The following is a 26,216-nucleotide window of genomic DNA, read 5'->3' as shown; positions in this document are numbered from 1 at the left end:
AAAGAGTAAACGTTGTCTATAAAATCCAAAATACTTAGTATCAACACATTGGGTTTAAGACTCAGGGTCGAAAGCACATTTGTATCGTCGTTTTTGCCGAGAGAACACAGAAGATATGGATTCAAAAGACAGCACATCACAGAGCACATAATCGGGTACCCCGCCATATTTTTTATAAAGACTTACTCCAATTCGAGGTTTTCCTCCAGCGAAAGTGAAAATAGTCACCTCAGTGTATGGCTTCAAATATGTACTCACCCGAGAATTATTATATCCCGATCAGATTAGTTGTGAACGATGAATGTCTAGTAACTTATCTTCTGTTATCATATTTCATTAACTTACTTCTATTTCGGTTGTTATCATCGCCATTCCCTTTTCTACTCCTTAATTTGGGTCATCACATAATGTCTGCGCTGCCAGTTAATTAAGTTAATGATTTAGTTCTTGAAACAATAGTCTACTCTGAGCACTCGAATCTTCTTGTTATTGTTTTTCATATTGCGATCAACAAACCTCCTGCGTGATATTGCGGTAGCCGAAACAAACTCACCACGATCACATGATATACAAATTGACAAATAACCTCCAAAATGACAGGAACTAGTGCATTAAAGTCGTTAGACCGTTCCCCGCTGAAAATGGGATATTATATGTGTTTACAGGGCTATTGTTTACATAGGGTAGTAGGTCGTTGTGATGCTCTTAGAGTCTGCGCAAAATCAAAAGTGTGCGTAACATCCCCGGAAACTTTAGATACCCTTTATCAAAGTTCACAAACAATTACCTCCAACTTGATAAATGCATAGAACAAGTCTTACGTGGAATAGACTCACCTTAGAAATACGGCAAACCAGGTTGTACTTTAGGCACGACTTCTAACAAGAGATTGTATTAAACTACTATGAGCTGCTTTTCCGAGTCCTCAAAAAATAGTTTTCGCATCCTCATGAAAAACGTCGTAGAAGCATCTTGCACTAGATTAGTCATCAGGTGATTTTAAGACTTGACTACTGTTAAAATTTAGAAGGCGCTCTTGCATTCCGACATGGTATGTCACATTTATTTATTTGTGTCACGTGTCTTCTGGTGGGCTGGGAATGTTGCTCAGGATCATCCATAAAGTGCAGCTTCACCTTTAGGATAGAAAGAGACTTGGGTAAGTCTAGTCTTCATTTATAGGGATCACATGCGATCCTATAGGTCGGTCAGGTATTGTTAGTCCTTGAGTTAGGTATTTCTATGAAGCTCAAACTTATTTCTGAAAGCATTCATCGTTTTATCTGGCGCGTTTTGTGTGCACTGGTTACTGGCCACTTGATCAAAAGGTGGAATCATACCCTGAGATTTCTTGATTGAGGTTACTGCTCATTTTTGTGATGGCCTCCTGTATAATCGATCTCATGTGGAGCAAAAATGTAATATATTGTCAGCGTCTGAATGACGTTTTTGCATGAAAAATGTGCCAGCATAAGACTGGATTGCTATGTAGGATATTCTGAAGGTATCTAAACTTTTTAGACACCATTAACAGGAAAGATCGGAAAAACTCAGTGCCAGCTTTATCTCTACGGCCGTTGAGCAGCAGATCGAAACTTTGAGCGATACTACCGTGAAGTGTTTGAGACAGTTCGTGAAATTCTTATGTTTAATTGTAATTAAACCTTGGTCTAGAAAGTTTCTCCGTGTTCTGCAAAGGTTTTCAAGCGGACTTATTGTTTTTCAATGTAAGCGGAAAAATCTACTCCTCCCAAACTTTGCTTCACGAAATAGATTTTTTTATAAAACGTTATTACTTTTTTACCTGATTGTTTCTCAGTTGTGCAATTGTGGGCTGAAAACTGTAAAATGATCCAAATCTCTTCCACTGAACCGATTCTTCCCCAGTGCAACTGACAGGTTGTAGTTAAAATGTGAAAAAGCCTTACACATGATTTTCATGTTTTATCTAATCATACATTCACATATTCAGTAGCCCAAGGATCTCTCTTAAGTAACATAGATAATGTGGCAGTTCATGTAGGAAGGTCTATCAAAATATGTCGGTATACATTTAGGGTAATAATTATAGAAATCGTTCAGTCAATATCCACTTTGAAGCAGTTGTAGACGTAGGAGGTGAATGTTTTCGGCTTATCTTTTCTATATTCTCTACAGAACTTCGTACTATGTATAAGAGTAGATAATCGTGCCATAATCAACAACGAAAATAGCTAAACTAGTAAATGACATTGGAAAACTAAATTATCTCATGTATGGTCTTATACCGTACTCGAAAACTTATAGTTATATTCGGCAGGATACTGTAAGGCTCAAAACTAGTTATAAAACATTTTTATCCATATATGCATAACAGAATACATAAGTCAGTTACAACATCGATATCGTCACCTGCTTGAAATAAAAGTACAAGTTTCGATCGATACAAATTTTAAAAAGAATGAATACGTTCCAGCAAAAAAACGTGTCTTTACGACAATATAATTTTTTGAAGCTGTAAAATCGTATTTGTAGGTAATTTTTACATGTAGTATTCTATGGTGAAATACAGAGGTTTTAAAAGATTATCAAAAGTGGTCAAACTTATTCAACTGCAAGTCACTGGAATTGGATTGATATTGTGTTGTATAGTGAAGATTATCAAAACTTTACTTCAAGTGTTAAGAGTATTAATTCACGAATATAAAGGTGTTGTTTGGGTATATTTAAAGTTTCCAAGTGCTGAATAAAAATGGTTGTCTCATTTAACAAGTAAACCAGAAATCATCAAGCGCTTACGTTATTTAATGGTTTCTGAAGTTATTAGAGGTAATAATTTACAGAATGAGAGCAAAAATAAATGTTCACTTGACAGATGACGAGATAATAATTAACAATATAATTTGTGAAATTCAAATAGTTGCTGGGATCATAGGTGAATAATGGATTGAACACGACTTTTCTGTTCACATCGTTTGGTTTGAAATGATAAACTGCCATAGGCGTTTGCAGATAAGTGTTAAGGATGAATTGCCGCTCTGGGTCACCTCACTGTGTATCTATCAGTTTGCTTGCTCTTGTGGAGCAGGCTATATTGGTCGTACAAATTAGGCACTTGGTGAACAAATATTCGAACACTAGCTTTGATGGTTACTTAAAGGGTAATACAAATCGGTTAACAGCTTATCTGTTGAACACATGGTCAATCGTGACCAAACCCATAGCGTGAATATTTATTCAAAATTCTTTCCCAAATATTTGTGTACAGCTAATACGATAGCAAATCACCACTTCAAACCCAAACGATGTGAACAGAAAAGTCGTGTTCAATCCATTATTCACCTATGATCCTAGCGACTATTTGAATTTCACAAATTATATTGTTAATTATTATCTCGTCATCTGTCAAGTGAACATTTATTTTTGCTCTCATTCTGTAAATTATTACCTCTAATAACTTCAGAAACCATTAAATAACGTAAGCGCTTGATGATTTCTGGTTTACTTGTTAAATGAGACAACCATTTTTATTCAGCACTTGGAAACTTTAAATATACCCAAACAACACCTTTATATTCGTGAATTAATACTCTTAACACTTGAAGTAAAGTTTTGATAATCTTCACTATACAACACAATATCAATCCAATTCCAGTGACTTGCAGTTGAATAAGTTTGACCACTTTTGATAATCTTTTAAAACCTCTGTATTTCACCATAGAATACTACATGTAAAAATTACCTACAAATACGATTTTACAGCTTCAAAAAATTATATTGTCGTAAAGACACGTTTTTTTGCTGGAACGCCTTCATTCGTTTTTAGTAATGGAAATGTGTGCAGCTATTTAAATTAAATCTTATTGTCAACGTTTTCAAATTAACATGCCTTGGATTTAGCTAGGGTAATAATTTTGTGGAGAACACTGGTTTAAAAATCGATTCAAGTCAGCAAAAATTAAGATATATCCGCTTATTCTTTGTAATAGAAAGATTCAAGAGAAATAACACTCCTTTTTTCAGTGTGTACTGTGAAGAGATTTCAACACCACCAGTCGCTTTAATAAAGTCCAAGAGTTTTGATAAGGAGCTTCCTACTAATCTGTACCTAACCCGTGTACAGTGTTGTTTGAAGTTTTGCATTGACGCTAGGATATCTTGCTTTACAAACGAAGTTTGATTTTGCCAAGTTACTCTGAAGGAAACCATTTTGTTACAGAAATTTTCGAAGTGTTTTGGACTTTTCTGCCATATCCTTGGATGAAGCGTTGTGTGACGACTTCATGAAACATTTCAAACAGTGAACTGAGAGATAACATTTGTATCTTTTGTTTTTTGTAAGATCAATAACTTAATGAACTGCGACCTGTAGTCTTATGAACACAAAAATAACTTCAGATAGAATTCAAAATCCGTTATTCGTTAGTCACTGAGTGAAACGCACTGCCAGCACCAGTGATATTAACTTATTTAGTGACTGGCTACACGGAAGTATCATGCTTTTATGCCAAACTATCTAAAAAAATAAAACTTACTGTGTCTCTGTAATTAAAAACAAAGGTTGTGGAGAGATTCTTGACCTCTAAGTCGAAGAGTTCGCAATTACAACAATGCTGACTGGTTCTTACGCTGGTCAGACGTGCAAAAATAAGCGCAATGGTGGGTTTTTCTTAATACTTATAAGACGCTAATCAGGCATGGGAACATATCTCTATAAAAATGGATACTACAAGTATGAAGGTGAATGGATTAATGGTAAAAGATGTGGTGAGTGTTTTGGCTTCACCTAATATCCTAGGAACTGGAAGATTTTCTATGAAGGATGGAAGTATTTATGAAGGCAGCTTTATTGATGGGGAGATGTGTGGAAATGGACGAAGATTTTATGCACTATCAAAAAACGAATATATCGGTCACTTTTTGTTCGGGGAACGTCATGGGTATGGTCTAATGAAGTATGGAGATGGATCCACGTACGAAGGAGATTGGTATCACAATTTACAACAAGGTAATAATTCCTTCCTAAAAAACTAAAAAGAAGGTCATGGAAAGTATGTCGATGTAGTCAAGAATAAATATGTCGGTGAGTTTTTTCAAAATAAAAAAAATGGACCAGGATGTCTACATTCACACAAGTATGTAAGAGTTTTTTTTCAATTTATGGATAATTTGCCGAAGACTTTCTTACATAGGGTATTGGAAAAATAATATTTACGATGGTAATGGTATCCTAAAGATGATAAACGGAATGACATATGAAGTAAGAGCAACTTACTCAAATAATGAGATTTACTCTTGTATTTTTAATGATAATACAGTAATTTTAGCAGTGTAGTTTTCAATTACACACCACACAAATAGTTGATGTTGTAAAACAGACAGTTATTCCATTTTTCCAATGTGTTAATAGTCTGCAGTACATCTTAGTTAATATGAAATGGATTCAAAATTTTACATCCAGCTATTAAGGCATTATACTTTTCTTCATATAAGTTGTAATGTTTTGTATTACGCTTGAAAAATCTTGTAGAACAACAACATTTAAAATATCAAATGATGAGAACTTAGTTACTTTATATGTTTACTCCATGTTTTTCATTGTTTAATTGACCACATTGTATGTTAAAGCCATTTATATAATGATAATAAGCTCCTAATTCGATTTTTGTATGTGTGGACAAAATACAGTCAGTTTTATTAGTTACGATACGTGCATTGTGGTTGATATTTTGTTCAATGTACAGATCTCAGCAAAATTAGCAATAAGATCAATAATCCGCTTAGTCTATTCAATATTTAATAGAGTCCGATGTTCGCTAATTACACAGGACGGTTATTTATGATGGTATTGTACTACTTAATTGATTAAAAAAATAACTGTACCATGAGGAATCTAGGTGTAGTGATCAAGATAGAAATATGACCAGGATTATTTGTGTGAATTTCTGCAACTGTCATACTTGTGAACATCAGAAAATAAATAAACGTCATGAACGCAACTTATAACTGTTATCGTAGTACGCATGTGGTGCGTGCTACTTATATTGATGTAAGTAGTATATGACGTAATGTCTGGCAACAGAAGATGGGAGAAGATCAAGTAAGGAATAGCGGGAACACAATGCAATTTGCAAGAAAACGCATGAACGATAAAATGTGAGACAATGGATTGATGATTGCAACAGGAACAGTCCGGTTTGATATGATGGATTGATATTTTGCAAGCTAACGATTTACTATAGGATTTTCTATTCTACCAAGTAACCCTGTGATTTTGTGCTAGATACAATTCGATTGCCCCCACTTGTGTTCTATTTACTACACTCATGGTATATTGATAACTTTGTGTGAATCTTTTTTATTAGGAGTAAGATGTATAAAAAAATAAAAAAACGTCGACTTTATTTGTCTTGAAATTTGGCGTATAATGTAAATAAATTAGTAATGCAGAGGAAATTGACGCATGATGTAGAGTGTCAGCAGCAGCTTTTGTAAAACTGGGAATTTTAATTAAAAAATTTCTGTATGAAGTTGGGTTAATTTCTGCAAGATCTTTGCCATAATCTAACCACTAAAATAAACTCTTGACTATTGTATAGCCAAATAACATTGAGACGAAGCTAACTATATGGAAGATTTTTATTCTCGATAAAAATTGTCTTCAACTGATTTATATTTAACCAAATTAATATTCTGTATGTTAGGATTTCGATAAGAAGATACTTTATTTGTCCATTATGGCTCATTTCTACTGCTGTACTTGTAATAATTTGCTATCCAACCTTACTAAGATATGTGAATTATGCAGGCTTTGTTCCATAGGCTTTATGAGTTACATTATATTATGGATATGTCGATATTTTAACTGATTGCATTTCCACTAGAAGCTGTTTTGCATTCGCAAGTAAGAATTTGTGTATTATCGAGCTTTCAAATACACGGAAATAACGTATATCCAGTTAAACACGGGCATTTTTTTCCTAGTGTAGTTTACTCATAATGTTTATTTTTAAACAAATTAAGATAGTCACAGTTTACCAACTAAAAATTGATTGAATCTGAGTTCCTATGAATTGAAACTTAAGTTAATCACTCAGGAAAGTTTTGGGAGATCTTATATTCTAAGAAAATTTAGCCAGATTGTTTGTAGGCATAGAAACGGCTCTGAGGTTATATTTTGATTTCATTAAGACGACATTTGACCAAACATTCTGTAGGATTTCCCCCAGCCACTCTTTAAACACTTTTCAAACTTTTCAAGACCTTCCTCTTGTTAATTATCCTTTCTTTCAGTATTTATTCAAATATACATCATACCTTTATGGCTATACATGAAAGTTTGTGCCTCAAAAGAATTAGCTTGCCTTAATTGATATCACGAAATAATTTTCCTTCCAGTTACACCATGAAATTTGATAGTTAGGGTTAACATACTGTGTATTGTTACCCATTGTTTCTTTATTTGCCCAATTTTGTGTACTGTTTATATATCTTGTCCCCTAAATAAATTTAAGTAAGTGTTAACCACCTACTCTGAGTTTCCAATTATATTTTAGGCTCCTCTCCGTTAAAGTAAACACTATCCTGTAGTTGAAATCCTATAAATGCAAATGAAACCTCAGTTAAAGCAACAAATGAACATCGTAAATCAAACGTGTTTCACAAAACTCAATTTCATGTCTTTACTACTTGAAATTACTTTGCCATTTAGTCTATCAAATATTTAACTATCAATGACTACATTACTAATTCATTCTAGGGGGAATTCAAAAATGGTAAACCAAATGGACAGGGTAAACTAACACGCAAAGCGAATCTGTTACCTGATTATGAAGGTTTATGGAAAGATGGTCTACCCTGTCAAGTAGCAAATCATATGAAGTTGTCAATTGAATTGGAAAAAGAGAATTTACGGTCCAATTCATCCTGTTTAGTTGAATATCGAAATTCTCCAATCAAAGAGAAAAGTTATCAGTTTGCTTCATCTTCAAGGATGGAAATTGTATCAAATGAATTGGAGATGAAATTTAATATTGATATTTGCATATTCAATAATAATCGAAGGATTTTAATTGAAGGTAAACATTTGTTTTGCTACGAGTTTGTTTTAAGTTAGTTGATAATTTATATTTAGTTATTTATGATGAGCAGTCAAATATGATGCACTCGTTTCGTCAAATCTAAGTCTTGTCAGTGGGATGCATCTATCTTTTGATTCTATCATCGTCAAGTTGCTATCAACCAGGCCACCGGACTATTGAAGTATGACGAAGATTAAGCCATTACTAGACCAAATAACTCTTTTTCTATTTACTTTGACCAAATTGAACGATCAGTTTTAGCACTTAAGCTCTTTTCTGGGATACTACAAATTGTGTTTAAATGTTTGGGCTTGGCTGGTAATTAAGTCTAGATTACGACATTTTTCCTAATTAGGACACTTTATATGCACATATAACCTCCCGTAGTGTTTCTATTCTCTCAGAAAACCGCCTGATTTATTCAAAGTAACTGACATTGTTACTTATTAGGAACTAAGTAGTATGATGCGTTAACACGACAATAAAATATTCTCAAATGTCACATGCCTAAGAATTGAGTTATTACAATATTCATAAACAATGGGCGATTGAGCTTTTATAACAGGATAGTAAAAAACTATTGTGACTTTGATGCCATGGCAAAAACTAATGTTACATAGATATCGTAATTTCCAGGGCTAAATACATTTGACAGATCTGTCTATTAGTTCATTACTGTCATAAAAGAAGTGTATTTTATTTAAAGGATCTCAACACCATATATTATCTAAACGTGTCACAATTTTGTCAGAATTCTCATGAAGCCTTAACTGCGATTCAAGTTTATTTTCACAGTAGGAGGGAGTTTCTTGACAAGAAATCCCTGTAGAAACATATGTTGTATGTTCTGAATTATTGTTAAAATTTAAACGGTATTGCAATAAATGTTGATCTTTGTGATTTACACCAATCAGAGGAATATTTTTTTCGGTAGCTCTTCATGGTGATTGCATCTAATTAGAGACTTTGGGTGCCATGGTTCAAAATTGTTCGTGACATTGCACGTGCATTCACTCAAAATCTTCTCCTAAAACTTTAAATTCTTTATAAATGTTTTTTACATTTCATTGATTTATATTTTCTTTTTAAATTTTATCTTGTATGCCCAACCTTTCCTATTACTATAAACACTGTTACTAACTCTACTACTCTGGGATTTATCCTGACAATTTCATTTCACAATATTATTGGGGTATTACAACTTGAGCCAATGTACACATATATAGGGTTTCATGTTGTGTTTGCCTAATTAACTGACTCTTAATTAGTGCAGTCTATAAATTCAAAGTCATTTATTTTATCCAACAAGAGACATACTATTTACTAAGTGAAAGTAGACCATTTTTAATAGTGTTATATCAAATGAATAATCTTATTTAATCTTAAACTTTTTAGAAAGTCATCGACAACTTGCTTTATGGATAGGAAAAGTTTGTAAAGATAATATGCAAAGGGAATTTTCTGTTGATCTTCAAATTTCAGTGGAAACGCCACTCTTGTTATTACTAAAGGAAAAAGGGATTTATACAATGGAGACACCTTTGTAAGTGATCATTTCATTTCTTGAAACAGCCAATTGTTTTAATAGTATAGGGTGATTTTTTATGAGATGGTGAACCTTATCGAGATTACGAGCCGACTTATGTCACATAACCGTAGGAAACCGGAAATTACTGGACGACTATTTGTTCATAGTTTGGGACTCCGCAGTAGTGCTCATCGGTAAACCTATGTACTTATAATTACCAAGTACTCAATAATGACTAACTTCATGATTCCATTTCTGGATTTCTGTTGTATAGCCGTGACCATTAGAGTTCAACTATGTCAAGTGTGATGCATCTACCCACTGAAGACAGTAGAAGATGGTGGCTCAGTACCGTAAACTGGTTGAAGTTAGATATGTAAACCAATGTGTGCTAGGCCAGTGGTCTAGAGATGAAACGTTCATCGCTTCACTTTATGACCTAGGTTCAATCCTCAGTGTAGTCATATATCCACACCGTTGAAGAATCCTATAGTAGAGTTAAACAACTCTCCAGTGCTTCCTGGTTTCCAGTGAATATATAACTTGGATAGGTTTATGATCTTAAAACATATTTCAAGCTATTCATTGGGTTCAAAAGACAAAAATTTTCATCCAATCGATCGATCTCTTGTTGGCATATGTGCATCCTGTGAGGTTTTCGGACTCGTATATATATATATATATATATATATATATATATATATATATATATATATATATATATAGATGAAAATTTTTCTGTTAAAGTACTGGTTACACGCAGAAATGGGAACACGAATAACTAAGATGACTTAGTAGAAAGATTATAATACTAGATTATGTAATACGAATAATAACAATAGACTTAATACGTTAGTAACGAATTAAAACGTAAATGTATTAAGATGATCAAAATGTTTCTTTCTACAATAACTAAAGGCAATAATTTTGTGAGATAGTGACTTACTGAAGACAATGGTGGATGTATCTCTTACTAACCGTTATGTTTATCACTTCCCAACATTTGACAAATAAAAAAGAAATAAAGTGTACTACAATATCAAATAACTTGAACCATAAAGTTTGGGTTGTTACGTACTCGGTAGAGTTCTATCAGTACTAAGAAATAAATAGACTACATAATAACTTGAATGTTACTAATTATTTATCTCAATATTATTAGACATTAATTACTGACCAAATAACTCCGTTTATGTTACTTATTGGGTTTAAATTCCTAGTAATATACCCCCTACCAAAAAAACTTCAAGACAATAAATTCATTTTGGTGATACATTTCGAGTCGTATGATCTCAGTATAAAGCTTACTATCAATAGCTTTCAACGATCAAACATTTGAAATGTATAATATAGAAAGAATATAAAAACGCCTACTATTTTAACGAGTACAAATTTCGCATCACTTATTCTTTACCTATACATAATACTTACTTTGTGTATGAAAATTCATTCTTGTTTACTAAAGTGAATGGTAAATAGTTACTATGATTATTAACAGTACTTTTAAAAAGCTACTTAATACAACCATTACAAATTACAGTAATTGCATAAAATGCATTATAATAGTTTTGAATTGAGTTTATAATTGGATCCACTAATCAATAAATTTAATTAACTCATGTAAAACTAATCACATGAGATAGTGAAATTGTAGTATATACTTAAAGGATCATTTTTATTGATTAGAAACTATTTTTTAATTGGCTAATAATCACATTTAGGTTGATAAGTTAATGAATAAAATACTGATGGATTGATTAGAATAAAATAGTATGTTGTGTAGTTGGATGTGATTATTTCAATGGTTAAGATCATGAGTCAGTTGAAACGTGACCATCATGGAAAACCTGGAAGCACTGGACGGCCGTTTCGTCCTATTGTGGGACTCCTCAACAGTGCGCATCCACGAGCTCACCCCCTGAGAGATGTGATAGTTGTTAGCGAGACTGAACTCACTGATATATTTTATTCATCTGATGGTTTCTAAAATTAGACGAGCATAAAAGATAGTTTGTTATAAGTAGACGTATGTACAACCATGAAGGGATTAATACTGCCTAGTAGCTCAGTTAGAACTATTACCATTTAGTTGTATTGGTTACAGGTGACCTCCTAAAGGGATGAAATTTTCAAATAATTGATCATTTAGGAGTACTAGTTCTCAACTCTTGTTCTTAGTGTTATCTAAGTTGTAAAGGAGTCGTTAGGTTAATTGATGGTACTCAGTTTCACTATGTTTTGTTATTAAGTAACTTGATGTAATCGATATTGATATCGGGAGCCGAACATTCACTGGAAAGCAGAAAGCACTGGATAGTTGTATTGTTCTAGTATCCGACTTCTCATCAGTGTACATTCACGGTCACTGGAGACCTTCTGTCTCATGTACGAACATTTAACCTTCGAATCTTTGAGTCGGAATTCACTTCTTTCATAAATATAAATGAGTGTTTAACTTGGGTCGGTTCATCATATCAATAATCTCCACAAACCTCTTTACTTGAAACAAACTTTGATTCGTTTTATCTATCATGTTCCTGTGTTTGTGTATTCTTGCCATTTTTTAAAAATTATCATCCAACCTGATTAACATTTATAAAATGTCTGCAATTCATTTAGGTATTTTTCAGTTACTTATACGCGAAATATAACTACAGTTCAATAAGTGAAAGAGAAAGACGATTAACTAAGCCCGATTTTTTTATTTTAAACTAGTAACTAAAACATAACAACTGAAATCTAGTTGAAAAAATATTTTTTCAATCAATACTGTGAGGATAAAACTTGTATAAAATAGATGAAATGTCGTTAGCAGTGTAATCCAGGATGCGGGTTTTGTCCTATGTGGGACTGATCAACCAGATGTACTTTCATCATCTGTGTTGATGTTCACTCTGGTATGCAAATCTAGTGCCACTCACTTCAAATGCCAACGCGTTATCTACTTATTATCTAAGCCCAGATAACCATTCACTTGTGTAATGGGTATGAATTTTGATTTAATTTTAATATTTTGCACTATCCATACTAATTAAATTAAATTTACAATAGCTGAAGGAAGGGTAAAACTAGTATTTACTAGCCCAAATGAACGGTTTCTCAAGTTTGTAACTGATTCGATTAGTTTCCTAATTAATATACAAACAAAGATAACTTGATTTTATCGCGAACTAAAATTGTTTCGATCCAAATTAGTCTAGGATTATAATCAAATTGTACATCTAAACATTTATTGTAAATATTGTAAATATATCAAGATTGCCTAGGGCGGGGTTGGATGAATAGTGCTGGTGGGCGGCCTACACTCCTCCACGAGGAGTAACAGGCATAAGTAAGTAATCTTCTGAAGTGAACAGGTTAAATAAATTTCTGAATGTTTCAGAATATCAAACTAAACCGTCGAAATGGTGATAAAACTATTTGAACAAATGAATAAAATAAAAATCTCTTTTGATACATCAAACAATGATTTCAAAACTATCTATGATTTCAGACTATGGTTATTCAAAACATCACTGTTAATTATGTATTGTATGTATGTTCTAGGTAAATGTTGAATATAATAGTGTGATTTTCACTAAAGGTTTTATTTCAAGTGTTTGGAGTTATATATACCTGTTTCTTATAAATATCTCAGTGTTGTACAGTCTAAACTCATAGATAAAAGGCAAAAATATAGTGAGGGTCAGGGCTTACAATAGAATCCATTGAAAATTACACTCTAATATGCATAACTTTTTCCGATAAAAGAAATAGTAAAACGATCACAAGTATTAAATATAATGAGCTCATTCTACACTATAAGCAGCGATAATTTTACAATTTCATTGCTTTTCAATACTATCCATCTTTTATTTGGTTATGAAGCGTTTTATTGCCCATGGACTTCAACAATTTTAGATAAATGAGTTATTTAAATGAGTTACATTCTTTATCAAGGATTATTGATATATTTTTGAAGGAATGGTGGTGAGACTATAATTTATGGATGACATTTGAGCGACGCTAGACTGACCTTGAGAGTGTCCACCTGATAACTAGGACCGAATGAGGGTTATGAATTAGTGTGAAGAATTCGAATTATAATTTACAGTTGATGGTTAAGGTTAGGAATTATATTTAAGGTTTTCATCACGTACTGACATCAGCTATAATGCCAAGACTCTATTTAGCCAAAAAAAGAGGATGAATTTCGCGCCAAAATCCGAGATCTGTTATCTTATACGTGATTGGTTCGTCCATAGATTATAATCTCGCCGGAATGGTTTGTTTCAAAAAATGAAACATTTTTGTTTACTTATCTTTTTTGGTCTTATTTCTTACTTGTTGTAATGGCTATCTGTATTAACTTACTTATTTAATTGAAATATTAGGTAATGATGTGTTTTTTAAAGTATTAATAGCTATTGAAATTACTAACGATTACATGTAACAATTTAACAGACTACAATGTCATTATTAACCATTATTGATAGTTCCAAACAATAAACACTTGTATTTCTTCAAAGTACTTTTCATCATGAAGTGAAGAAACATTAAAAATCATGGATAATTAGATGGCTTTCTCTCTCTCTTTCGTCTCAGATTACCTCACAATCCATACATAAAAATGTTCATGGTATAAAACGTATTTCGGATTCCAATCTACTGGAATGGCATTTTCTAAAATGTGGTTTTTATCCAGCTTTCCTCCCTTTCTTTAATTCAGTATGATCATTCCTTAGTATAATATTGTAGTGGATTAGCTTCGAGATAATTCTTTAGGCCTTGTATTTCAATCGCCCTGATAACCATTATTAAATAAATCCCAACGGTGTATAAGTTCAGAAGACAACATGAAGCACCGACCAGTTTATTATTGAAAAGCATAGATCGATAACCCATGTCAAGCATATCAAGCAAATTTTAGCATAAATGCGAATGCGGGCGAGCGAGTGAATACAGAGGCGAATTCGTTGTCGAATCAACTAATAAGATTCAAGCACATACATATTTACGAGAAGGCGATGCCAAGCGAGGACTGTCGTTGAAAAAATGAGAAACGGAACAAGGGGAAGGAGGCAAGTAAGCCAACCCATTGGATTAAGCATGATTCAATAGTCAGACAAAAATAAGTTACAGACACATAATGAATAGGGTAAGCACTTAACAGGCATACGCTCGTATAATGATAAGCGAATAATTTACAACGTCAAAATGTGACTCAACCCATGTGGATTAGACGTAGTACTAGATATTACAATGTTCAACTTATTATAATGTGATATATTGTCTAGTATAACATTCGTTTTATGTAGAATAGATGACATATGCCTGGCAATTGAATCCAGGGTTAGAGTTACGTCCTGGATTCAGTAGCTAAGTGGATAACGAATTGGCTTTTAAAGCGAATAGCATCTGGTTCGAGTCTTGGAGTAAAAGTCGGCTCTGGCATGTAGATTCATTCAGTTGGTGAGTTCTCAAGTTGGACAAAACAGGAATCCAGGATTCCACTGCTAACCATAATCCATTTATTTAATACACGAAATTCGTGTTTTGATTACCTGATATTCAACTTTTGGCTTACGTCTCTGAACCATACTTCACTTAACTCGCTTATAGTAACCATACACAAGGTGGTATGAGTCCAAATTTAATACAGATTACTAGTTCTGTTAACAAGATATACTTTGTTTTTTTTGAAATATTTTTAATTTTGATATTTTTTGGTAAGCTTTAAAAAACTGTGAAACATTTCGACAATAAGTTTTAATCTATTTTGAAGTACTGTGGTTTAGTGCTAGTTAATGTTTAGAAGTAAGGCTTCCTTAAAATCTTGTGGAAACTAATGTTTCCTTAGAGATTTGTGCATGCATTATCCACGGCTAAAGTTATATAAGTTACCAGTGAGATTTTTGACATCTTGACTTCTATAATGGAATTGGTGGATTAGCGGCTTTTTTTCAACAAAGCAGATATACTGTGTTAATGTATGTTAACTTGCATAAAACCTAGATCTAGATCTGTTTTTCGGTTTCTTACAGCCTTATAATATCAAATAAAGCGTACCATGGTACTGAATTATATATCTCAATGGTCATGGCGGTGGATCACTATACCACACCCAACGTGGTTGGACTCCGCTAGTCACCGCAGACAATGGATGAGGGTTGCACAATATCATGAATTGATTGAATTTGGACACGGACACCGTCAGATACCGACTCAGTGGTCCAAAAGTTAGGAATTGGCATATGTAGTCAAAGGTCCTGGATGCAATTCTTAGACGTAGTGTCGTGAGTCTACCTAATTAGGAGTCTCACATTATGATGAAACCTCAATGCAGTCCTTACAATTTTTCAACAGTCGTTTATTTAAGATTAGTTCATGTTTAAATTATAAGATCATTGTTTAACATTGTTAATTATTTGCATGTTAATGCATCTAATTATTTAATTCATTACCACTTTCTAAAAGCGGTTCATACATCTATCCAGTTGGTTCAGTAAAGTTAATTTCCGATAAAACAGGAATAGATGAACAAAATTCACCAGTTCATTCAATTGATGATAACATCGATCATGTTATAACTAATTTTGATTTAAACGAAGAAGATAAAAGAAATGTAAATAATCAACCGAGTAATAGTATTATAGAAAATGGTAAGTTATTTGTTTTATTATATTTTTGAGTTCTGTTGTTTATGTCCTATTTTAAAGTAGCATGTAAAAAAGTAAGATCATTAATTATCACCTCATGACCCTCATTTCCGTCTTTGAATCTCACGAGGTGGGGTCGTGGATGCGCACTGATGAGGAGTCCCACGATAGGACGAAACGGTCGTCCAGTGCTTCCAGGTTTTTCGTGGTGGTCTAGCTTCAATTGACTCGTGATCTCGAAAAAATGAAGGTCGTAAAATACTCTATGATCCTAACCTTGTTCACCTTTGGACAGATTTTAAACTTACAATTTGACGGAGAGTAAAAATGATAATCACTATGAATAGTATGTTGAATTGAAAATGGAAATTTTTAAGTAACCATTAGTTTGTAATAAGTATATTTTTGTTATATCTTAATGAGTAGGAAAATTGTATTTCTGACGTTTCGTGACTTGGTGTAAGTCACTTCTTGAGATTTATTTACTCTGAAGAGGTGGCCTACACTAAGTTACGAAACGTCATAAATGCGATTTTTCTACTCATTGGGAAATAACAAAAATATATTTATTATTAACTTGTTACCGGATGTTTAATTTATTTGAACCTATCAAATCCAAAATTGTTATTGATACCTAGAAAATCATTAGTTTATGTTAATTTCTTTTATCCTTTGAAAACTATGAGTCGGAGAATATGAGGATGTTATGGAATCTCGAACTTTAATAGATGATTTACACCTTTGTCTTATGACAAATATATTTTGTACACATAGTTCCCTTTATTATCTTAAATAGAGCAAGAACAAAGATTGGTGCAGAATAATATGAATTCATTTTATTTCGTTAGGTTCTCATCAGCTGCTTACAACCTAAATTATTTGAAAATTCAAATTATTACAGATATTGACATATTTATACATAAGAGTGTGATTAAGGATCAATACATGTGTATGATGATGTAGCAAGCAAAGATTCAGATAGAGTTAATGAGCTCATAAAATGTTTGATTCGAATAAATAAATAAAGTTAGAGAGGGGAAGTTCTGGAACATTGAAATAGTGATTAGAACAATAAATAAGAACTTTCGTCTAAATTTGAACGAATAGTTTCACAATATTTGGGCGCCGAGTTAATTTGAGACATTAAAAAGAAGAATATATTTGTAAAATCTCAGCGAATGTGAAGATAAAAAACCGAAAGAAATTACAGCAAATAAAAAGCCTATTTTTATTAAACTTCAATTCAAAGGTGACGATGTCACAGGATCAATCAATATGAGACTAAAAACTGCACTGACAAGAACCTATCCTGCAGCGAAATTGATTGTCCTGTCCAAAACAACATGTTCTTTGACACAATCAAAGGTTGACAGGTATCCCTTTCATGTTACCACCAACTGTGTATACAAATTTACATGTACCTGCCAAAGCAGTTACATTGGTAGAACAGAAAGGAGAGCCTACGTCCGATTCAAAGAACATATTCCTAAAAGTTTAAGATTAAATGGATTGAACTCATTCAACAGTGCTATCGCAAGACATCTCCTTGATACAGGACATAAAGCTGATATACTGAAGTCCTTCAAGGTGATTAACAAACAATCAAACTCGAACCTTTTGAAATTCGCTGAAGCGTTAGCAATCAAACGTTTAAAACCAGATCTATGTATACAAAAAGAGACAGTAATAAATCTTTCCTTACCCTGGTAACAATAACCCCCACTCTTTCTATTAATTTGCTCCTATTTATTTATTTATTACGTCATTATTCCAACTCTTTCTGAAATATAAATTACATCATATATAACTGATTGATTTCAATTCATATTTTCTTTATTACCATTAATCTATTTTCATGAGTTCTAATCATTCGCTGAGATTTTACAAATATATTCTTCTTTTAATGTCTCAAATTAACTCGGCGCCCAAATATTGTGAAACTATTCGTTCAAATTTAGACGAAAGTTCTTATTTATTGTTCTAATCACTATTTCAATGTTCCAGAACTTCCCTCTCTAACTTTATTTATTTATTCGAATCAAACATTTTATGAGCTCATTAACTCTATCTGAATCTTTGCTTGCTACATCATCATACACATGTATTGATCCTTAATCACACTCTTATGTATAAATATGTCAATATCTGTAATAATTTGAATTTTCAAATAATTTAGGTTGTAAGCAGCTGATGAGAACCTAACGAAATAAAATGAATTCATATTATTCTGCACCAATCTTTGTTCTTGCTCTATTTAAAATATATTTTGTTTGTTTTTAGAAAACAACTTCTACAGCTTATGAACTTCGTCCATCTACTTTCTTATCCGTTTAGTGTACTAGTAAATGGAAATGTTGGAATCCTCTGGTCTCTAACCTTTATTGAACTTTGATTGATTAGTAGCATTTGTATTCACACTGTCGTGGAATTTAAAACATGGATGATTTTTAGATTTTAAATTGAATGTATTAGTTTAGTGATGTTTTTTTTGTGTGTTAAACAAGTAGAATAGATATTTGATAGGAGGTTTAATTCCTAATGTTTTAACACATAAACTGTAGCTTGTATGATTCATCTCAATTACTTACTTACATATGTTACTCCTCGCGAAGGAGCATAAGTCACTAATCAGTACTCTCCAATCAACTTTGTCTGGGACATTCCTTTCCAGTTGTTTCCAGTTGCTATTCAATCTTTTCATATCTGTTTTCATTTCCCGACGTAGTGTATTCTTTAACCTTCCTCTTTTTCATTTCCCTTCAGGATTCCAAATTAAGGCTTACCTTGTGATTCAATTTAATGATTTCTTTGATGTATGTCCTATTCACTTTCAATGTAATACTTTTAATGGTAACAACCTACAAAACATAAAAATCAATTATGAATCGCATTATTTTCGAATGTTAACTTTTTGTTCTATTATTATCATCATTATTTTATTTAGAAAATCAACAATTACTGAATGAAGTATTTGTATACAAACAATCTACTAAACGTGGTTTCATTTCTTATTCTATCATAAAATCTCTCATCAATAATCAAAATATAAATGAAACAAACCATATAGAAGAAGATGTTAAGACAATATCAATGTTAGATGATCATGAATATTGTATTGATTTATCAAAGATTGAAAAATCAGTACATTTATTTGAAGAATTTACAAATTCACCATGCCTTAATCAACTACAATTTGGTGGTAAATGAAGTGATCTGCTTTTTATTAAAGATAATAAATCTGATGGTGTTATGTTTGTTTGTTTTTTTGTTGCTAAGATGATAAAACACTATTGATTTGTTTGATAATGGAAGAACTTTGATTAAAGATAAATTTTTCATTATTTTTATTAGTAATATATACTGGTAAGTGTAAGATATAGACCACAACGAACAACATTTCAAAAGGAGGAAATTAGATTAACAGTTTAGAAGATAATTTCAGTAGTTGAGATCATTAGTCAATTGAAGCTAGACAAAAACCTGGAAGCAATCAACGCCCGTTCCGTTCTAGTACTGGACTCCTCAGCAGTGCACATCCACGTCCCCACCTCGCGGGATTTGAACCGAGGACCTATCGGTTTTGCGCTCGAACGCTTGAGATGGCATCTAACGATGTTACTGTGTAAGTTCAAATAATCCACAAAATTGAGCGACACATCCACTATTGTCATCAGTGAGTTACTATCTCACAACTGACCCAGTTGAACTCCACTGGTCACTGCTTCTCACTAGAACTCCAGGATATACATAATCAGTTGAAGTTAATGAATATAGATCTTAATAATTCAACTTAGAGAATCCAATACCTGAGTAACAAGTCTTTCCTATGATCTGAATCATAACTACACAGTTTAAACAGATTACTTATAATTTTAATAGCCTTTACTTAATAATATTGCAAGTTAATGAGAAGATATGGGTTCCTCTTAATTTTTATCCATTTTCAAAGTTTCATCGTAGATTTATCCAGTTTTCTAACTATTCCTAAAGAAATATGATCTTTCAAATGATTGTCATATAGGTGTAACTTGTTGCTATAACAAACTATTATTTAGTGTTTATTAATTCCTTCCAACCAATATTAATACTTGTTCAGTTTAAAAATAAAGTTATTTAGCTGTGTAGAAAATCTTTGAGTGTTTAAAATTTGTAATATGTTAAAGGGAGTGTCTAAACAGTCAAATTTTGTTTTAGGACTTAGTTGACAGCTACTTTCATAAAAGATTATATATTTTGTTTATCTACAATTAAAATTAGAACCTGTTAATTTAATCAAACAGATATGTGACTGTGAATGACAGGTGTTTATCCACTCATAACCTCGAAGAATTACTTACTTACTTACCTACCCTTGTTACCCTTCATGGAAAAGTATAGACCGCCCACCAGCTCTCTCCGTCCAACTCTGTCTTGGAAAATCCTTTCCAGTTGCTTTCAGTTGCTGTACATTCTTATCATATCTGCTTCCATTTCCCGACGTAATGTGTTCTTTGGCCTTCCTGTTTTCCGCTTTCCTTCAAGATTCCAAGTTACGGCTTGGCTCGTCATTCAGTTTGGTGATTTTCTCTATGTATGTCCTATCCACGTCCATCGTCTTTTTCTAATTTCCTCTTCAAATGAAAGCTGGTTATTCCTCTTCCACAGAAGGCTATTGCTGATGGTATCTGGAGAACAGATATTCAGTATCTTACATAGAGAACTGTTTATAAATACTTGTGCCTTCTTGATGACGGTTGTAGTAAATCTCTACGTTTCACCTCCGTCCAGTGCTTTAACCGGGTTGGTGGACACAAAGAGTTCACCTAGAAGAGTTGGGAAACCCTGATTGCAAACCAAAGATGCACATAGGCTCCAGTATCCTGAAGGAACAAATAGCGTCTTAACCAGTCGTTGGTCACCGACTACCATCAGGCTGCATCTCCTAACGTTTTTCCACTGCCTTGCGGATCGAACCTTTACGTCGAAGGCTCTCGGTTTCGTCCTCTAAGGAAACCACCTGCTTCGGTTTGGGCACCCGGGCAGTATTACAGCCCTCATACAAGTCGAATGATTTATGTTGCGCATATCTATTTGGTGCCTCTTTGTACCAATGTTTATGTGTTTAAATAAATAAATAAGCTCCGTACAGTAGCACTGTCTTGATGTCCGTATTGAAGATCCTCACATTGATATTGGTTGACAGTTGTTTTGAGTTCCTTATGTTCTTCATTTGTAGGAATGAGGATCTTTGAGGACAAAATAATACCGAAGTAAATATTACAATGCAGAACCCCTCGAATCACCAATTCACTGTTGTATTCAACTAGGATAAGAATGGACGTAAGGTTTATAGGCAGGAGATTATGTTGGATTTTACTATTCTCTTCCAGAATGTTATATAAGAAATATAAACCTATTAAAAGACGAATTGCATATGCAATAAATTATTGTCTTTTAGTCTTCTTTATTTATCGTCAGTTATCTGATTTCATTTACACGTTTTCATATATTGGATTTTAAAAAGGCAATTTGATTTACTTACTGTAAATGTAGATATATAAGTCTTTATAAAGCTAAGTCTTTTGATATCTATTGATTTAGTCACGTTTTCACAATGGGAATATTTGAACTATAATGTTTAGTTACATATACATGGTTTTACTGATCCGTAAATCTGTTAAAGTCGTTTGCATCTACGCATATTCATAAGTCTAATGACTTATTTAGCCTTAATCAACATTCATGACAAATTACTCATATTTTAAGATAACAAGACAATAACAACGTAAACCTAGTTCCTTTTAAAGAGACTTATTTTAATATTTGCAGACTTGTAGAGAGAGTTTAAAAAAGAAACAGAATGTTCCAAATTAATTCCCAGTCAGAAGTTATAAGCAGTTTAACTTGGGTAGATTACTCAATGTTCACAAAATATACAGATATCCATTTGGAGCTTAAATAATTGTCTCTTCTTGATTAATTTTGAATTGTGAAGTGAACAGATAGTTCAGTAAGCATACGCGACACCAAAAATGTTATATTACTAATCAGTTTGAGTCTTGGACGAAACGTGCGTCCTGGATTTCACTGCCAGCCACTATCCATTTTTGCTTAAAATTAGTAATAATTCAGTTGTGACAGTAAAATTAGACAATATTAATCATTCCAATATGTTAACTGTGAACAATAAATTTGTAATGAAAAAGATTGAGGCAAAGTGTTAACAACTTATCACTGGGCTTTACTTGATATGAACTATGATGGCATTTCACGATAGGAAAGTTTCATAATTATTCATATGATGGACACTATCTTACTAACAAGTACCATCTAGCACGAAATCTAGGTCTTGGGAATTTTGATGATCACCTATCATCCAGTAGAATGTGTTATCTTTGTCCAAAAACCAATGAAGGAAATAATTTACAATCTCATTTTCTATGTGACAATTATATCGTCAAATAATCGTGCTAATGAACTGACATGCAGAAATCTCAATCCATCAAGCCTTCATGCTTTAGACGGTTCATATAAATCGGATTATTTTAAATGAACAGATTAGAAAGCACGTTCCCTTACAAATAAAATATCTACTATAAATTTATTTTAAACATAATGATTTCGACCGATCCTTTAACACATTCAAATAGAGAATAGTGACACTGACTATCTGAAGATATTAGAATAAATGATTATTGATTAACAGGTTAGACATTGTTCTGTATGAGAATGATAAATAGGAAGATTCATTCAAGAGAATATATTTCTATTCACATAGCTAGTGATGAGAGTGAATGATAAATTAGTTATAGATGTATTTATACAAAAAGCAAGTTTACGCTAATTGTTTTTATGGTGTGATATTTTCGCATTATTTGAACAAATGCATAAAGTCAATTGAAGTTGTTTAAGTTTTCTTTACAATTTTTTAAATTTTAATAGTTGAGATCGTGAGTCAATTGAAGTTAGACCATCATGGAAAACCTGGAAGCACTGGACAGTCATTTCATCCTATTGTGGGACTCCTCAGTAGTTCAGCCGGCTCTGTTGTGAGATAGTAACTCATTGAAGACAATGGTGGATATGTCGTTTAATTCCGTGGATTAGTTGAAGTTAGACATTAATACCATTGGATGCTGGCTGGCTCAGTGTTCTAATGGTTAGGTCCTAGGTTCGAATCTCGCGGAGCGGGGTCTTGGAAGCGCACTGCTGAGGAGTTCCATACTAGGACGAAACGGCCGTCCAATGCTTGCAGGTTCTTCCATGGTTGTCTAGTTTCAATTGACTCATAATTTTAATTGGTAATTTTGTAAAATAATATTTTTCCGTATTTTATCAGCTTGATCTGATCAGAAGTCATCAGTTTGGAATATTATATTTCTACTGCCAATTAGGTCCATTCATATATGCCCTCTAAAATTAGTTCGTCTTAATGTTAACTTATCTAATTACAGTAGTCTTTTATTATATTCTTTCTTGATTACGAAAAATAATTGAATAGTCATTATTAAATCATTGTTAAACGAAGGTTTTGATAGTTCCGTTGTTACCGTTATACCAGACTCGATCGATTGAATTTGATTAGCACTGATTACAACAAATTATTACAACACTTTATTTTGAATTGATACATTAATCTGTACGTTATTCTACTCAACAATTAATGAGTCTCGGGTTCTCTTCTCAATGGACTCCTGGGTGCACTTCGTTAAGGAGTCTCATACTAGGAAGAAACAGATGTTTATTGCTTCCTGGTTTTCACTGGTTACCTATCCATAATTAGTCCTTGATATAAATCATAAAATTTATTATGTATTGTAATCTGTTGATTGCTTCTTTTATGAAAATAATGGTTTTCTGTGTTAATGAATTGCATGTTGAGTTTTACTCAGTTTTTTTGCTCACTTCATATCTTGAATTGTATGACCTGTTTGTTTTTTCTACTCGTCCAGAACAATTTATTCTAGTCGTTGAAGATATAACACCACGGAATGAAGAGGAGAATGAAGAATTTCATGTGGATACGATTCCAGATCATATTTTGAGAACACCAGAACGTCTTTCACCGTTATTTATCAAGTTATGTTACATTTCAAGGGAATAATTTATTAAATGATTTTGAAATTTAGGAAAACGTATAACATTCTATTACAATATACATATGTGTTGTTATTCCATCTTACATTTTGAAATGAACGTTTAATAAAAGCGAATTCTGAGTATACAGAATGTAGCTAATAGTGGAATCCAGGATGCGCGTCTAGTTTTGTTTTGAACAAGTCAGTTGATTTTCACCTCAGGATTCGAGTTCATTATCTTTTGCTCTAAACCCCAACGTGTTATCGGCTTAGTTACTTAGTCTAAACAGCCATTCACTTGTGCAGCGGATATGAATTTGAATTTAATTTGTAACCGTTTAAGTTATCCCTACGTTGACATTTGAGGCAATTAGGATTGATCAAATTTCAGTTAAAGTATCAACAACAAGGTAAACCAAAGCACTACAAACTCAACGTAAACTTACTTCATCTTCTAATTATGACATAAATAGTTAGGTTGAAAGTTAACTAATATCAATAATGTTGTAACATAATTTTGTCGACAATAATTTTACGCATAAATAGTTTGAAGATGTTTAACATGGATTAAAATACTGATCATCCACCCCCACTCCCAAATAAAAAAGCGAATTCCTCGTAAGATAATGTGGTTCATATTTTACCATTAGTCCACTTCATAAAGTCACAGAATATTATTTTGAAGCACACATGGGCATGTGAACATTTTATCTAAAATTTCAAACATAATAGAAAAAATCGGTTCAAGATCATGATGTAATCTGGCTTGAAAGTGATTTTAATGTCTCACTGTTTATTTTTCTTTCAATCTGTAATATTTGTGAGACTCAATTTGTTATAAAACTAATCAATAAACACACTAACAATCTTGCAAGAATACAAAACTGTGAAATCGTTATTCCGGTTAAAGAAAGTTTAGTGGCCCGTTATTTTGACGCCAGTTAGATCGGATGATGATACCGACAGGTTCATCACTTTAGTGGCCCGAAGTTTGGCTACAATTTGATCGTGTAATTATCGTTATCGAATTAAATATATCGCCAATCCTCGTAAATAATCATCGACTAAATTGGTCCGTTTGTAAGCTAGAATAAGTTATTTGGGCTTCATATAGTGCCAGCCACCACAAAAGTATTTGACCTGTTGTTAAGCAATTGTTCCGTTGTACTATTTAAATTTGGTTATTTATTCTCTGACGAATTGACTTATACTAAGTCACGAAACGTCAGAAAATCTAATTTCCTACTCATTGGGATTTTACAAATATATTATTTATTTATAACAATCTACTCAATGCTCAATTTATTCGAAATTATCAAATCAAATCTTGGTAAAGATATTATAACATTAGAATGTGTGAATAATCGATGAAGTCAATCTAGCTGGATCAGAAATATTTTGTTCTGTGGATTTTCTAAAACATTTTTCATATAGATTGTTATAGCTTGAAGAGAATTATCACTGTTAACTAGCATATCAGGTGAGTTAAAAATAAAGCAAAATGTTCAATACTTCAAGCATCTCATTACTAGTCAGTTCATTTGAACGCTCAACCACATAATTCAATGTTTTTGCCACTGACTTTATTTTTAAGTTGATTTACTTCACATTTTCCCGTAAGAACTATAATAAGTTCAATTCATTTTGTATTGGTTGTTTGAATCTTCCCACTGATGTTTAAGACTGCAATTGATCAGTGGCTACCAGGACTCAGTAGCTAAGTGAAGTTTGAAGTGAACGGTACTGGGTTGGAATCCCGGATTGAAAATCAAATCTGGGATGAAGATACATCCAACTGGCCAGTCCCAAATAGGATGAAACGCGTGTCCTGGATTCTACAGCTAGCCACCATCTATATTTGCTTATAGTGTTTGTGAATTAAGGCAATATCGGGGCAATCCTCACAAGATGCACATATGCCAATTACAGACTA

The 26,216-nt window shown here is 32.7% G+C and overlaps 1 protein-coding gene across 1 annotated transcript; it reads left to right on the top strand.

Annotated features, from left to right (window-relative positions):
* Positions 1 to 695: 695 nt before the first annotated feature.
* On the top strand, positions 696 to 25,031 carry MS3_00002736 (uncharacterized protein). The gene is made up of 11 exons (XM_051210360.1): positions 696 to 1,488; positions 1,522 to 4,638; positions 4,675 to 4,746; positions 4,778 to 4,987; positions 5,021 to 5,114; positions 5,158 to 5,239; positions 7,739 to 8,057; positions 9,456 to 9,603; positions 16,045 to 16,229; positions 19,171 to 19,425; positions 24,158 to 25,031. The coding sequence occupies exons 2-11, from the start codon at positions 4,590 to 4,592 to the stop codon at positions 24,307 to 24,309; spliced, it is 1,566 nt and encodes a 521-aa protein (XP_051070344.1). The 5' UTR covers positions 696 to 1,488; positions 1,522 to 4,589; the 3' UTR covers positions 24,310 to 25,031.
* Positions 25,032 to 26,216: the final 1,185 nt, after the last annotated feature.

The sequence above is a fragment of the Schistosoma haematobium genome, chromosome ZW (genome assembly GCF_000699445.3).
Source record: "Schistosoma haematobium chromosome ZW, whole genome shotgun sequence".
Lineage (NCBI taxonomy): Eukaryota > Metazoa > Platyhelminthes > Trematoda > Strigeidida > Schistosomatidae > Schistosoma > Schistosoma haematobium.
This window is presented reverse-complemented; position numbering and strand designations above follow the sequence as displayed.